General features: G+C 40.4%; 1 protein-coding gene across 2 annotated transcripts in view; it reads left to right on the top strand.

Moving 5' to 3' along the window:
* Window positions 1-5,614: 5,614 nt before the first annotated feature.
* The window catches only part of GRIN2A (glutamate ionotropic receptor NMDA type subunit 2A), a 506,739-nt gene continuing 495,132 nt past the window's right edge, over window positions 5,615-17,221 (top strand). For both annotated transcript variants that reach the window (XM_031944719.1, XM_031944725.1), the window contains exons 1-3: window positions 5,615-6,148; window positions 6,805-6,997; window positions 8,245-8,673. In XM_031944719.1, the coding sequence (XP_031800579.1) occupies window positions 8,263-8,673 (411 nt within the window). In that variant the 5' untranslated portion in view covers window positions 5,615-6,148; window positions 6,805-6,997; window positions 8,245-8,262. The remainder of the gene's footprint in view (window positions 6,149-6,804; window positions 6,998-8,244; window positions 8,674-17,221) is intronic.

Genomic DNA, 17,221 nt, shown 5'->3' on the forward strand with positions numbered 1-17,221 from the left:
TAGTTTATTAAATGGAGAGAAATACTGGGACCAATGGATCCCAGGGCTAGACGAGAGTATCATCTCAAAGAGTCTAGCCCCGAGTATCGGGACAGCAAGCCTTTTATGGTATAACAAGAACAATGACATAATGCAGAGACCTAGGTGGGGATAGCCTCATAGATGGAGGTTACTGATATTCTAATGACATTAAGGAATGTCTATAACACCTTTATCTCAACCATTAAGAGGGGACGTCATAACCTTAAGACAGAATAAGAAATAGGACAAATGGAGGAACTGGTCATCCCATTAAAAGTGACCTTTGGCATTACAAATGGAGATCTTCTCCCCTTCCCCCCAGCTTTTGTCTGTTTCTTTGGTAATTTTAACAATCAATCAGAGTTATCATTTAGAATGAGCATGGTTGATTCAATTTGTTCATTCAGACCAATCAACAAATTATTTCAGTCACTTTAATTGACCCACTTGGCAAAGTGATTGATTGGTAGGTCCAAATTGGTTGAATAATAGTTGATTCAATAACTTCTAAAGTCATATCTTTGTCAACACAGTCACTATGAAATATTTTCTTTTTTCCAATTATAACTTTAAATTCATTTGTATATTCAGCCAAACACATTTATTGTTTTGTGCAAAGCATGAAAGTGATGGGGGTACTAGTGGTGTGAGAACTGAGGTGAAAGAATTCCTTCTGTTTGGAGCAGGTCCAATTCTAAAGAATTAGGGAACCCCAAAAATCTGAATGTCTTAGTGGTAGAAAAGGAAAAGTTTATTGTTCCCTATGAAAGACTCTCTTAGCAGGCAATTTCCTTATGAGGAAGACCCCTGGTTATATGGGCAAAATGTTGGCCTGGGGCTGGGAGCTATCTGGGCTAATCAATAAAGGACAATCAGACAGAGATCCCCAATTGAATAAAATTTAACTGAGAATTCCAAAGGCTTTTTCCAGACAGAATCTGGGAACCCCCTGAAGAGGATCCTGGCCACCCCAAAAAGTTCTCAGTTTCAATGAGGGGGGAGAGTGATTTGACTAAGATCACCAATTGAATGAAGCCATTTAACTTGGGAAGGGCTTGTCTGGGAAGATATGCTTTTCCCATGGGACAGCCTGAGACCTCAAATCTCCCCCCCCCCTTTTTTTTTTTTTTTACAGATTAAAGGGAACACAGTTTCAGGGTTCACCATTTTCAAAAGAACTATCTTTTGGGTCACATGTTCTTTTATTCTCATCTTATTCTCACTAATCCTTCATATATAAGGAGACACCAAGTCTTATGGTTTCTGACTACAATTTATTTTGCAAAGTTTCTCTCCTCTACTTTTACAAGGCTACCACTTTAAGTGATATAGTAGACAAGAAGCTGAAGAACATATTCTAGCTATGTGATCTTGGGCAAGTCAATTAATCTCTCAGACTCAATTTTCTCAACTATAAAATGAAGATAATAATAATAATAATAATAATAATAACACCTACTTCACAGGATTATTGTGAAGATAAATTGAAATTTTATAAATATAAAATTCTCTTTAAAAACTTTAGAGCAGAGTGTAAATATTAGAAAGTATGCTTTATCTTTACCATATTAGTATGGAGAGAGTGATGGCTTTAGAAGCAGAAGATCTGCTTACTGCCTATGTTACTTTGGACAAATCATTTTACTTCCTTTGACTTTAGTTTTTTTTTTTTTTTTCATATTTAAAATAAATGAGAAACCAGATGATTTCTGAGGTTCCTTCCAGAGCTAAAAGCACAGGTCTGATCATGTCACAATTCAGGAAACTCTGAGAACTTCTCTCTTGGGCACTTGAGAACTCTTCCAGAGTCTCCTCCACTTAACTTTTAAATCCTCTTACTATTAGTCTCCAACTTAGTTTTATAGGCTTATGGTATGTTACTCTTTTTCACACAATGAACACCTTGTCTTCTCTTTGGTTGCAATACACATTAATCCATTTCCTGTATGCATGCCTTTGCACAAACTGTGACTCATTACTGTAATGAACTTCCTTTTTATCCTTTTCTCATAAAAATTTTGTCTTCTTTCAAAGATTAGCACAAGTACCTTTTTTTTTTTTTTTTAAAGGAAGCTCATTCTGGTCCTTGAGGTTAAAAGAACCCTCCTCATTTCCCCACTTGCTCTTTTCTTTCTTTTATGTAAAAGGTTTGGAATCATGCCCTAACCTGTGAGTACTCTGCCCAAAGGAAAGTAAATTTTTATTGTTGAAACTTTTCTTGCAAGATATCTTGGGTTTTACAGGCTAGATATCTTTTTTAAGGACCATGCCTTAAACCAAATCACTGGCTCTCATTGATTGGACCATATTAGATCTCAGTCCCATGGGTCCAAGCCCCACTTGGTCATTTTTTGGGTCCTGATTGATTCAGAGAGAATGAAATAGCAATTGTTTTTATTTTGAAACCCTGAGGGTCTTCTCCTTCCAGACTGATGTAGGTTTTTTTCCCCCTCTGGGTATAAGAGACCTTTCTCAGCCTTATTTCTTACCTAGTCTTAATCTATGTATGGGCACTGCCTCAGTCAAACTGAGACTTGTTAAAGATCTTAGCTTGAAAAGATCAAGGTCTTCCACAGCATCCAAGGGCCATCTTCAGTCCTGATATACATATATATATATATATATATATATATATATATATATACACAGAGAGAGAGAGCATATATATATATAGAGAGAGTATATATGTATATGTATATGTATATGTATATATATATATATATATATATATATATATATATATATATATATATATATATATATACTTATATAATAGTCTGTATTTCAACTGGTACTTGAAGTTTTGCCTCTTGCTAGGACTTACCACAACTTATACTCACCACCCATAGCCTTTGAAAACAGAATCCTGTACATTCCATAATGAGGCATTACAGTAGCACTTTAGTGATGGTAACTCAGTGTGTAATCATAATGTTGCTTTACTGGTTGAGTGATTTAATCCATGTGGGCACTCCCCCTACTGGTACTCATCCTAGTCTTTGCACTACTTTTGATTCTGGGAAATTCTTGTTCATATTTTCTCCCAAATTTTTTATAGATCTATGAAACATGCTGGGGGCTTTTCTCTCGTCAATTTAATGCTTTGGGAGAATCTGTGGGCCCCTCAGGCTGTCCTTTTATTGACTCTTAGATTGTTCCCTCTTCTGGTCAGATATTACCTTGGCAATTTGATACCATCATTCGTGTCCAAATTATTATTCATAAAACTTTCAAAATCTGATTCTACCCATTGAGCCATTTCATGGCCTCTATGTCATTTGTAATTTTAAAATTTCTAAAATTACAGTAACTGTAATTGTAGTTATAGAAAAGCAGTGTTTTCTATAGTTTTCTATATATTGGTGTTAAAAAAGACTATTTTGTGGCAATGATCAGTTTGATATCATTGAAAGAATTGCATAACTTCCAAGTTTGACCTAGTCTAATCTTCATGCTCAGTCATGAGCCTAATGTTCCAAAAGCATATTATCATTTGAGCAATTTTTATTCATACAAGCACCACCATCATAACAATTATTTAAGAGAGGAGAAGCTAAGTTTCCTCATCACCTGGGGACCATTTTCTATTCATGAGCCTCTCCAATTTTAGCTAGGCTAGTCCTAGGAAGACAGATACATGGTCTATCACCTAGACTTTACTCTAAGGCTTTCCAGCTTGCTCTGGTATTTGCCGAACTTATACTCCACTGGCATTGCCTTTGAAGAGCTCTGACCTATGTGCCAAGACTAGGTTATAAGGACATCTCCTTGTTTCAGCAAGCACAAATAAGGAATTGAGTTCTCACTTGGAATCTCTTGCTAATTTCTACAATGTTCACTTTTCACAGTATGATTTGTAATAGTTTTATGTTTATGTCTCATCTCCCATACTGAATTGTAAACTGCTTGAGAGAAAGGATTGAATAAATTTCTTCTTTTTTCCTTTACTCAGAATTTCCCCACTTTGATCTTTGAATGGTTTGGGACCTAAGTAGTAGTTACTAGGAAATAAACATGGGTCAATTTGAAATGCAGAGATCAAGGATCTATTACTTCCCTCCAAATCTTTCAGAAGTTGCCTCAAAAATTGCCTCGGTTGAAATTAAGGTACAATAAGAGACTATTTACTTTTGTATATGCTCACTTAATTGTCCAGACAAAAAGAGGGTTGGACATTGGTTGGAACGGATAGAGAGGGGTAAATTCGAATCATAGGCTCTATATCTCAAAGTTGGAAATTTATACAGCAAATTTAATAGCCTAGTTTCTGATTTTTGTATTTTGGATATTGAGTGTCAACCACACCTGCAAACTCCGGGCTCCTCATCTTCTTGTGCTCTCAGCAGATATTCTAGAAGCTCAAAAAGAGAAAATTTGGGGGCAGCTCGGAGTTGGTGTGGCTTACAAAACACCCCCGCTGATCTCACGCTTTCTCCCGGTCCTCCTAATCCAGCCTGAAAGTGGGTGGTACTATCCTCTCCAGCTCTCCTCACTCCCGCCCTCCAGCTCCCGCCCCCTGCAGGGGAGTGAGCTCAGGTACTGGAGGAGACTGTGGTGGTTGTGATAAGGAAGCGGGGGTGGGGTGAGCTGGGGGACAGACTGCTGGTTTTGTAAAACGGTTTAGAGGATCATGTATGGGATATGCATGTATTGCGAACGAATAGGAATGCATGCTCCAACGAGAATCAGGCACTGGGAAAGAATTGGTAGCTTAGAGCCCTAAATAATTGATTCCTCTTCAGCCGCATCATAAAACCCGGAGGAATCCTTGTGGAGGAGCTAAAGGAAATGATGCTCCAGCACCACGGACAGTACTAGATTAGGTTGAGCTCGGACTTTACAGAGCTCTTCCTTGTCATTGTCCTGGGCCCAAAGGTTTCAGGGACTCCAGTCACCAGACTCTGAGGTTTCCCTTCTTTTGGGGTGGAGGCCAGGGCTGATATATTCTCAATAAGGTTCAGGGAAAGTGGGATTCTCTCAATCAATCTCTCTCTATATCTCTTTTTCTCTGTCTCTTGTCTGTCTCTGTCTCTGCTTCTGTCTTTCTATCTGTCTCTGTCTCTGTCTTTGACTCTGTCTCTGTTTCTCTCTGTGTGTGTCTCTCTGTGTCTCTCTGTCTCTGTCTGTCTCTGTCTCTCTGTCTGTCTCTGTCTCTCTGTCTTTGTCTCTGTCTCTGTCTCTCTCTGTCTCTGTCTCTCTGTCTCTCTCTCTCTGTCTCTGTCTCTGTCTCTCTCTCTTTCTCTCTCTCTGTCTCTGTCTCTCTCTCTCTCTGTCTCTCTCTGTCTGTCTCTCTCTCTCTCTCTGTGTGTGTGTGTGTGTGTATGTGTGTATGTGTAAGGGGAAAGCGGGGGTGAGGGTGGGGGAGAAGAGTACTCTTCCTTCCTGTCAAAGTCTTGAGCTTGAGCTGGGTTTCTGCATCCCTCCAAGAAACCGGCTCTGAGTAAGTCCTCAAGTTGGCGTGGGGGGCGCACCTGCCCCCTTCTTCCTCCTAGGTGGCGGCAGTGGCGGGAGCAGAAACAGCAGCAGGAGCGGGAGCTGGAGCCCGCCCCCTCCCTGGGCTGTGCGGAGCAAGTCCAAGGACCCCCCCCCCTTTTTTTTTTTGCCATTGCTGGAAAGCATTGCAGCGAGTCGGGCGCGCCCTTCTGATTCTGGGCTGGAAGCTGAGAATCGGGAGCTGAGATCAGAATATGGGGCTGGACTGCAGAGAAGCTGAGAGCAATCTCTCCTCATTCTCCCACTCTTCTCTCCTCGTTTAGCTCTGCCCTCTGACAGAGAACGCGGGGATCCCCTGCTATCTCCTCCCCCCGCCCCACACGCACGCACACACGGGTGCGCGCGCCCCGAAAGACTAGTCTGCGGAGAGGGAGCTCTGTGGTGTCGGAATAGCTGAGTTCTCATAGCTGCTTCTGTCCAGAGAGAAGCAGAGCGTGGAATCCCCGAGCATAGACTCTAAAAGGAACGTGTAGCTACTGGGAAGAGAAGGGAAAGAAGACAGGGACTAGGGGAGATCTCGGCTGGTTCATGGGGGCCGGGGAGCACTAAAAACTGGAGCCGCGGGGCCGCGTTTTTCAGCCCCGGAGATGACTTGGAAGAGCTGCCTTTGGGAACTATGTGGAGGGTGGCTGCGGTGAGTATTGCTACGAGAAACGGAGCAGGGGCGCACGGACCTAGGGAGCTATGCTTGCACTAAGATCCAGAACCAATTTTTCCTCGTGGGGTGGGGGGGGTGGGGGACTGGGGGATAAGAAAAGAAGGACGGCTGCATTGACAGAGAGGAATTCACTATGTGGGATATTAAGCACACAGAGAAGGAGAGCGGCTATTTTCTTGGACAGCAGGACTGCTAGAGTGCTTTTCCGTTCTCTTCTTCCCCAATCCTTACTCCTCCTGTTCACTAGAAACTCAACCAGGTCTCCCCCACTCTCCAACCCTCTTATTCTTCCCCTTCTGCTTGAGCTCGGTGGCTCCCCGACGCACAACTCCTTGCTACTAGAGACTGGTGAGGGGAGGATTGAAAGCCCAATTTGCTTTTTGGGAATGGACGAGGGGTGGGGGAGTGGGAACTGAATAACTCCATGTCCCTCAGCCCCCAGGCTCAGCCGAGTAGGACTCTGCCAGTGTTCTTGTCAGCACTGCTGGATGGTAACGTCTGAACCACATTTGGGTATATCAATGGGAGCCCAGCTTGGCTCCTCTGTAAGGTCAAGCTTTTCATAGGCATGTGTTTGTACATGCCCCCAGGTTGAATTTCTCTTTTCCTTTTTCCCTCTCCTGCATCGGCAGAGCCCTGCTACAAAATCTCCGGCTGGGATAGCCGCCTCCAGTGGGGGCTATGCGGGCAGCGCCGGACGGCCAAGGGAGCGCGCTGGGGTGGCAGGATGGGAGAGCCCCCTAACCTCGGCTGCTGCTGAGGCGGCCGAAATGCTCGACTGCGCAGCGCGCCCCACCGCAGCCTCGACCTTCTCCGGCGATCCTGGTACGTCCCGGCGGGGGAGCCGGGGACCGCAGGGCTGGGGGAGAGAGAGGAAAAAAAAGGTGGGGAGAGCGAGAGGAAGGGAACCGGGGCAAGGAGGATATGTGGCCGCGTGAGGGCGCTGCTGCCCCGCTCTCTGAGCCTACCCTCCGCGTGGGGACGCAGGGACTCGCCAGAAGCAAGAGACTGGATAGAGTTAAAGATGAACTTCGCAGGGCTCCGCAGCCCTGGCGAAGGGAAGCGTGGCTGTGTACGCATGGGTGTGTGCGTGTTCATGGGCGTGTGCACACACGTGTGGGTACACGTGTGTGCCTGTGTGCATGCACGCGCGAGCGCCTGTGCACTACATTTATGTGTAGAACTTGGCCGTGTGCTCGGGTGAAGCTATGTTTGTGGTGCCCGATCACCTGTCTGCATGGGACGTGTATGCGGATGCATACAGGTGAATGCGGTTGTGCGCCAAATGCATGGGTCTGAGGGTATGCCAATCGGGAGGAATATGGCTGGGATCGACTGCTTGCCACCTCTCTTAGCACCTGCCCCATGGACTGCCCTGCACCCATGTATAGTGATAAGACTTTGCAATAGGATTAAACCCGGTGTAAGCGTCCTTTCTTTTCTTCCTCCCCTCTTGCCATGCAATTGTTCTTTCTGTCCATCAACGCCCCCAGAACTGAGAGGGATCAGAGAAGGCCACTGGAGAAAAATGAGTTCGGGACTATCTTGGGATCTCTGAGGAATATTGGCCCTGCAGGTTCTAAGGTCTCTTCCTTCCCAAGGCATTTTTTTCTAACTCTGGACAGCTCCCTGCTCCCTTCCACTCCTGGTTCATTGGGGACCTTGTCTCCTCTCTAGCTGAGGAAGGGGGATCTTTGCTCCAGTAGCTGCTTCTCACTCGGGTCTCGTCCGCGCTGCATTGAACGGGTGGTGGTGGTGGTGGGAAAAGACTCTATAGCTCACTTACCCTAGCAGCAACGCAAGACGTGCCCTCATCCCAGACGAGGATTGCAAAGTGTGCTGTGCTCTGTGTGTGTATGTGTGTGTGTGTGTGTAAGAGATATTTCACTCCAAAAGTAGGATCACGCTAAGGTTTGAAGCTGACTTTTGTCCCCAGAGGATCTCCCTTCTGGGTAGGGGAACGACAGGACTGTGCATTGTCCTGGTTTGTGGAGAGTGAAGTTTGTGGCGGTTTGGGCATGTAGCTTTCCTTGAGCTGGGAATCCTCACTCTGCATGCGACCTCTCCTGCAGGGATCGCAGCTGGCGACCATGGGCAGACTGGGCTACTGGGCGTTGCTGGTGCTGCCGGCTCTGCTGGTGTGGCGAAGCCCTGCACGAGCTCGCGCGGAGAAGGGGCCCCCGGCGTTGAACATCGCGGTGCTTCTGGGCCGGAGCCACGATGTAACAGAGAGGGATATCCGTAACCTGTGGGGCCGGGAGCTGGCAAGTGAGCTAGCGCTCGACGTGAATGTGGTGGCCATGTTGGTCAACCTTACAGACCCCAAGAGTCTCATCACCCATGTCTGCGACCTCATGTCTGGCGCCCGCATCCATGGGCTTGTGTTTGGGGATGACACGGACCAGGAAGCCATCGCACAGATCTTGGATTTTATCTCCTCACAGACCTTCATCCCCATCCTGGGGATTCATGGTGGTGCCTCCATGATCATGGCTGATAAGGTAATAGGGGAAGGGTGGGCTAGGGATGATAAAGAGGACACCATGGGGTAGGATGGCTGTCCACAGTTCGATAAAAGGAGGGAGAAGAAGGTGAGTGGATAGAGAACTTCTGTGGATACAACTGGGAAGCCTTGGGATGAGATAAAGACCAGAGTGGTCTCCCATATATCTCTCAGGGTGAGTGGACATTGAATAACTCAACCACAGGATTTTGAGTGTGGCACTGGGGAAGGACAGACTAGATCTGTCTTCAGCTTCTTTCTTTCAGGGGATAGTGAAGGAGCACAAAGGTTGATTTTGTCCTTATCCCTCATAACTTTTCCCTTTCAAGAAGTTGGTGGGGATACTTGTCTTACTGTAGTTTCATTAGAAAGGTAGCTCTTACGAAGAGCTCTGAATGGAAAACATTGGGCCTTGTTAATTAGAGAGAAGGTGTTTTTGAAAAAACAAAAGATTGATATGAATTTTGTACACAGTATCTATGAGGACTCCACATACTGGAGTCCTCAAACTGGCTACTAGGTTCTGAAAGAATGCAATATCCAGACCCAATGGAATCTGAATCTGAAGCTGAAGAATATCTTGAACTTGATGTGAAATGACAAGGGATTTAATTGAAAAGAAGAAACTTTGTGGTGGACTAGTGAGGGAGAAGAGGAAGAAGGAAATCTAGAAGGAATGTTGGATCAAAATGGTTACACTATAATTAAAGTTGGGAATTTGGTTAATGCAGATAGAGAAAAGGAACTGATTTGAGAGGTCCTGGAAGAAAAAGAAAAGGAACAAGTTCATCAAGTTGAGGGACAGAATTAAAAAGAATAAGCTGTAAGAGAGACCTGAATTCACATACCAGTCCACTGGAATCGGGAACTGGTGGAACATGAGATAGAGCAATGAAATATTAATTTAGTTTTTACCAACAGTGAGATCCTCCTAAACAGATTTTCTTAAAAGGGGGGGGGCATAATAAAAATAACCCTTTGAGATTTAAAACTTTTCTTTTAAAATTCTCAAAGCACTTTCATATACATCGAAGTCAGATCCTCACTTTGCCTCAACAACTGTCAATAATACCTGTAGGGACTATATTAATTCTCCCACACTACCAGAGCTTTTTAAAAAAAAAAAATGCACTACAGCAATAACTTATTAAATATTCATTTACAATACAATATAGGATGATGTTCAGGGTGGGCTACCCCAAGAAGATATTTGAGTATTGTCTTTGTGACTTGTAGGGCCTCCAGTTTTGTTTTACTCTTTTTTGGGATATAAGGCATAGGAGTGCAGCAATGCAGATCTTTGCTAAAGGGAACTGATCCAGTCTTCTTCAAAAGAGTGTAGAAAGAAGAATGTCCAAAGCAATATCTACAGAAGGACAATGAAAATCTAAGGGGTAGAAAGAGAAACAATAGAATTGGCAAAAATCTTTATTGGGGAGATACTCAGGAGAAGACTGATAGAAGGTTAGCAAAGTAAATGACTGAAGTCGAAGATGATGGAAATATAGAGAAGGATTTTTTAAACTTGACCTTGAAAGGACCAAGGCTGGGTCCTTTCACCCCTTTCACCCCTTTCATTCCTTTCACCTCTTATGGCTGGGGTTAGTGGAATGATGGGAACACTGCAGAATATTTAGGAGGTACCAAAATAAGAAAAAAAGTAATGGGTAGGAAACAGGCTGTGGGAATGAAAAAAAAATTAAAAAGTTGGAGATAGGGTGAGATATGGGTGGTGAACACTCACTTGCTCTAATAAGGAGGTTTCAAGTATTGTCTGAACACAAAGGAGTTTATATAAGATACTAACATTTCTTTATTACATTGGTCCTTCTTGTAAGTGACTTGAAAAGTACCAGATTCACTTAGAAGACAGAGGAATATTTAAATTCCATATGCTCTCTGTGAAGTTGGAATGCTGGGAAATTGGCTCCAGAACTAATTTTATAAAATCTAAACTTATTTCTCTGGTTGCCCACAGAATAAAAGAATAGTGACTGTCTAAATTATAGATCGTGTCCCAAATTTAGATCTTTCTACATTGAGAAGAGTTATCTTTACCTTAGGCTAGTCTTATCTGGTAAAGTCCTGAATTATGTCTGGAATCATTATTTTTCACTTCTAAACTGTCTATATAAAAGTGTACTGGTTTATAAGGGCAACAGTTAATTTGATTAACAGTTAAAATTGACATATATTCAGTTAGATCCTGATTAATGCAACTAATGAATACTATGAGGTGGTCAACTTATTTGAATTTGAACTTCATATTTTCATTGGGCTGGAACCATTGGCTGTATTTTACTTAATTATAATTTGAAATAGCATGCACACCTGTGCACACACCTATGCACTAATTCAGAGTATTTATTATTCACACTAATTGGAATCTTACTATGCTTTGCGAATGCATGCCCTATGTTCTCTTGCTCCTTTGAGGGGAAGGTCCATGTACTCAAACAATTCCAATTGACCAATGTTCATTAATCAACCACTGTGTACAGATCAGTATGAGAAAAGTGGGTGGGGGAGAATGGAAGATCCCAATAGTTAAATGTTTCTCTGTAATGGAGTTTTTGAGATTGAAAATTAAAAACTTTGGATTTCAAAAAAGAGCCAAGATTTGGTGTGAAATCTCAAGGCATAGAATGAAAGAAAAAAGATCTTTAGTGCTTTAGTGGAGGAAGAGAAGGAGGGGAAGAGAAGCCAAAGATAAGGTTGAGGTAAATTGGTTATGCTCTAACTAGAACTGAAGAAATATAATATGAGAGGTCATGGAAGAAAAAGAAATACTGACATAAGGAAGAAAAAAATTCAAATAAGCCTGATTCTTGTCTTTGTCAATACCCCTAGGTAATAATGATGATAAGGTTAAAAAGCTATTATCTATTTAGTTGGCAATTGGCAAATGATTAATTGCTGCTTTTATCAAAGGGTAAACTTTTTGGTAACTAGTTTAGGAATTAGAGGGTGCTGCTAAGTTATAAAACCAACTTTTGAGAGCTTAACTCAGGTTGTCTTGTTTCAGCAGAAAAATTTTTGATTAATTTGGAGACATTTATGAAATGACCCATAATGAATACATGAAGGGGTCAGTCATTTCAATACATAGTCAATACCACTTCCAGGAAGAAAGCAGCATCTGTGGGCAAAGTGGGTTATGTATCTTTAAATTCCAGGAAGTCCATTAAAGATCATTAATTATCTTTTCTGGTTTTAGCCATGTCATGTGTCACATACAGAGTATCATGAATTCTGCAGCTGGTAGTTGCTCCATAAATGTGCTAATTTAATATACTTGTGCTTGATTTTTCCTTTGTCTAGGGCTGTTCTGTGAATTTGCTACTAAGATACCTTATATGACTATAGGATTATAGATTTAAAGTTGAAAGACCTTAGATCTAGCCAAACTCTTTCACTTTACAGATCAGGAAATTGAGGCATCCTCTGATGCCTCAAATAATGCCTCAAATAAATAATGACTTATTTAAGGTAACAAAGGTAACAAGGCTCAGAGTGAGGATTTCAACGCAAATCCTCTGATTCCAATTTCAGAAGCAATACTCTTTCCACTGGTTAGGGAAAGCCGAACTTAGGGAAAATGCTTTTGAAGAAAAGTGAGAATCTTAAAACCCAACCATCAAAATACTTAGCTTAAATGCAGGAAGCATTATATTAATAGCTTGATGAATTAGCAGCATATTTTTGTGGCTGTTCAGTCATGTCTGACTCTCATTTGAGATTTCCTTGTCAAAGATACTAAAGTACTTTGCTATTCCATTCTCCAGTTCATTTTACAAGTGAGGAAACTGAGGCAAACAGGCTTAAGTTATTTGCTCAGGGTCACACAGCTAATAAGTGTCTGAGGCAGCATTTGAACTCAGGATAATAAGTCTTCCTGATTTTGGGCTTCTGTCTATTCTATCCACTACACCACCTATCACAAATCACAATTATTAGTTCTTCACAAAGTGAGATTTTAGCATTATTATGATTTTTTATTTGTGGAGACTTTTTGCGAAATTTTAATGTCATTGTTTAATGTCATTTAATGTCAAAGTATGTTCTTGCCACATGTCAGAACTATAGGGCCAGAATGATTAGGATGATGACAATAACAACAACAATAACAATAGCAACAACAATAATTACTATTGTTTTGGTCTATATACATGATTACATTGGTATAGTGAACTTCTAGTATTGAAACTCCTTCCGCCAGTGCTTATCAGCAGTTTGTTGGAAAGGATAGAATTTGAAACTCAAAACTTTAAAAAAATTGTTTTAACATTAATTAGGGAAGAAATAAAATATTAAAAAAAACTTGTTGGTAAATAATAGTCTTTTAAAATTTTTTTATTATAGCTTTTTATATACAAAACATATACATGAGTAATTTTTCAATACTGACCCTTGCAAGAACTTCTTTTCCAACTTTTCCCCTGCTTCCCTACACCCCCTCCCCAAGATGGCAGGTAGTCCCATACATGTTAAACATGTTAAAGTATATGTAACTAATAGTCTTAAAAAGATTCACCAAAAGGACTCTGAGATTTGCTCATGGTAACATAGGCAGCAATTTATTAGAGTCAAGACTTGAACTCAGCTCATGCTAAGTCTAAAGGTGGCCCTTTTTCCACTAAGCAAGCTACAGCAGTAACAATAACAACTAGCATTTACTGAGTACTTATAGGATTGCTAAGCACTTTGCATACATTATTTCGTTTGATCCTTACAACATCCTTATGAGTAGGTATTATTCTTATTTCCATTTTACAGAGAAGACTCTGGAGACCAAGAGAAATTAAATGACTTCTTAAATCTCACATAACTAATAAGTGTCAACGAAAGGATTTGAATTCAAATCCCTGCATATGCTCCCAAACCCCATAGGAAAATTTAACACTTTACATACATTTTAATTAGCTGGAACAACATGTTCTCTTCCAAAAAGACATCAGTGGAATTATTGCTAGAGCCTACTAGATGTCTAGGCCTTTCTCTTCAAGCCTTCCTGTGAGACAGAAAGGATGCCATCATAGTTTTCTCCTCATGGCCTTAGTCATCCCCACAGTCGTCAATTAAATCAGTTACTTGTCAGTTGGAATTCTTATCAAGAGCTGAGAAATCTCTCATGCCCTGGTCATCAATTAGCTAGTTGGTTTGGGAGATCCCTAGACTGCATTTTTTTGGTTCTCTTCTCACTCCTTTACATACAGTTACAACATTCTCCACAAAGACATCAATGGAATGATGGCTGGGATCAGGACCACTAGGTAGCTTGGCCTCCATCTTTGCAGAGAAAGAGGGAATTTTCAAGGGGGTTTTTGTTTTAAGTGTAACATGATTTTGCTTCTGTGAATAAAAGAAAAAGAAAGAGAAGAGAGACCATACAAAGAAAAACAATTACTCTGATCTTTGTAAAAAATGGTTCTCTTGGGGGCAGCTAAGTAGCTTAGTGGTTAGAGCACCAGCCTTGAAGTCGGGAGGATCTGAATTCAAATGTGGTCTCAAGACACTTAACACTTCTTAGCTGTGTGATCCTGGGCAAGTCACTTAACCCCAATTGCCTCAGCAAAGTAAATAAATAAATAAATAAATTAAAAAAAAAAAAGGTTCTCTAATATGCTAGGGATAAGAAGAACTAGAGATAACAGGATTTGGGGTGGGGGTGGGTGGAAGGGGTGGTGGACAAAACAAAACAAAAAGATTTTGAGAACTGAGTATTATTCCCAGATTTACTACTAATCATTTCTATGATTTGAGGCATGTCATTTTATTCTTGTTGGGGTTAAGTTTCCTCATATTCAAAATGCTAGATAGTATCTAAAATTTCTTTTGGTTCTAAAATCCCATGACTCTTTGGCAAAGAAAATGGCAATATTTCTCAAAGCCAAAATGGCCTATAAAACCATAGATTCAAACATGTTACCTGGGATAATTAAAAACTTTAGTTTCTTGTAATTCTTTTATCTTTTAAAGGCTTCCTTCATTGGAACAAATACAAAAATGAGTAGAAATGTTTTAGCTTTTGGTGGTTGGTTAGAGTAAGCTCTATATACTTGGATCCTTTGTCATTTTCTACCTGTTGCTCAAGTATTTTGTTTGTACACATACTGTCCTATAGAACAACTTGTTTTCATTTTTCCTTGAGATGATGTCTTATAATTCTGGTCATTATCTTTTATGATTCATAATCTCACACTTCTCATATCATCAATAAAAGACAAATCCCTAAAATATAATGAAAAAAAAAGTAGCTCTTTTAAGTGGGGGGATCAATTTGAGTTGGAACTAAAGGGGAAAATTTATCTTTAGCCTTTGAATTAATAACTATGATTTATATAATATTTTAAAGTTTGTAAAGTGCCTTACAAATATGATCTCATTTTGTCCTTATAACAGCTCTGGGTAGATGTGGGTATTATTGTTCTCAATTTAAAGATGAGGAAACCGAGGCTGTAAAAAGTTAAGTGACTTGCCTAGATGGTTAGTGTCATATGGTCATATGGTTAGTGTCTGAAGCAGGATTTGAACTCAGATCTTTCTAATTTCAGGTCCAGCTCTTTATAATTTATCTTTATAATACATAAGATATTTATTGACTACTGTGGAGTATGTTAAGTGTAAAAATTAAAAATAAAAACAAAATTAAAACATTCTGGACTCTAAACTTAAATCCAAGGAGGGTAAATTAAAAAATGTATCTGTGCTTTCATGAGTGTAAAAATCTTCTGATGAAAAGTGAATGCTCTTCAACCTACAGAATTTCCTAGGGCACTAAGAGATTGAATGATTTAACCATGTGTGTCATACAAGTATAAGGCCAAGGCAGGATTGGACCTAGGTTTTCCTGACGTGGTGGCTAATTTTCTATGTCTTATGCCATGTTCCATAATAATAAATATAAAGCATAATGAATATAAAAATGCAAAATATTAACAAATAAGTATATTAGAGATGTGCAAAACAAAGCACTCTGTGAAGCCATTGGGGAAACCCCAATTAACTAGTCAGGATCATCAAGAAAAACTTTATGGAGGAGGTTATCTTTTGAGATGGCTTTTAAGACCTTATAATCTGGTAAATAATAAACAGAAGGGTGTGGACAAAGGTTATGTGGACAAAGGTCTAAGAATGCATTTTATGACTAGGTAACAGAGAATAGGTGGGTTCCACTAGATCCTAGAAGGTAGTTTGGGGAGGCGATAAGCATTTATATAGGACCTAGTATGTACCAAAGACTGTTTTAAATGCGTTTATCTGTCTGTCTATCTTTTTCTATTTTTGCCAGTGTTATTTCATTTGATCCTCATAACAACTCTATTAAGTAGGTATTATTATTATTATTCCCATTTTACAGTTAGTGAAACAGAGGCAAACAGATTGTGACTTGCCCAGGATCACAGAGATAATAAGTGTCTGAGACTGCATTTGGTTTCAGGTCTTCCTGAGATTCCAGGTCCAGTGTTCTAACCATGCTGCCACATTACAGTATGTGGATGAAAGTTGTTTGTCATTAAGTCGTGTCCAACTTTTTGTGATCCCATTTGGAATTGTCTTGGCAAAAATATGAATGATTTACCTTTTCCTTCTCCAGCTAGTTTTAGAGATGAAGAAATGAGGCAAATAGGGTAAAGTACTTTTCCTGGGGTTACATAGCCAATAAGTTTCTGAAGCTGGATTTTGAACTTCTTAACTACAAGCATAGCTGTAGCTATGGCAGCATGTAACTGTCCTGCATGAAAGTAATATGAGATAAAGAAAAGGTACAGTGGTGTATTGAATGCTTAGCAGATTTATATTCAGGAAGATGAGTCTTCTTGATTCCAAGCCTAGTGCTCTATCCACTGAACAACCATGATTAGATCTATTTATAAAGATTATTTTAGTTGTGGTATGAAAGATAAATTGAGAGTGGAAGGAGGATACAAATGTGAACAACTATCAATCAGTTTTATGGAAGTCTATATAATTAGGGCTTGTACTAAAGTGTAGCAATGAAAATAGAGAGAAGGGGAGAGAAATAAGAAGTATTGTAAAGGTAGAATTTCTAGATAACTGCAAAGTGAGAGAGACAGATAAACACTTGGCAATTATTAGAACGCTTTCCCATATATTTTCCCAATATATATTCCCATATATTTTGCCCTCATAACACTTACTTGCAAGATAGGTAGGTAAGGCATGAAGACCTTCTCCCCCACCCTCATTTTGCAGACGAGGAAACTGAGCCCCACAAGGATGGTTGGGCAATTTGTCCATGACAAATTTTGCTGGTTTAAACAGTGCATTTAATCTATTTTTTTTGATGGAATCAAGATAGAAAAGGATTTTAATTGATGGGAAGTATGAGTCAAAACCACAAGATGAAATTTACAGGCAAGGTTTTTGTTTTTTTTAGTTAGTCAGAAAATTATAGGATGGGAATTATATTCGACTGCAACCTTACACTGAGTAAATATGGTGATATGTTGGGACAAAAAAAATCAACAACATAAGTGAGTGTTGTTATAGTGCATTTTAAATGGAACACAACTATAGAAAGG

The sequence above is a fragment of the Sarcophilus harrisii genome, chromosome 1 (assembly GCF_902635505.1).
Source record: "Sarcophilus harrisii chromosome 1, mSarHar1.11, whole genome shotgun sequence".
Classification (NCBI taxonomy): domain Eukaryota; kingdom Metazoa; phylum Chordata; class Mammalia; order Dasyuromorphia; family Dasyuridae; genus Sarcophilus; species Sarcophilus harrisii.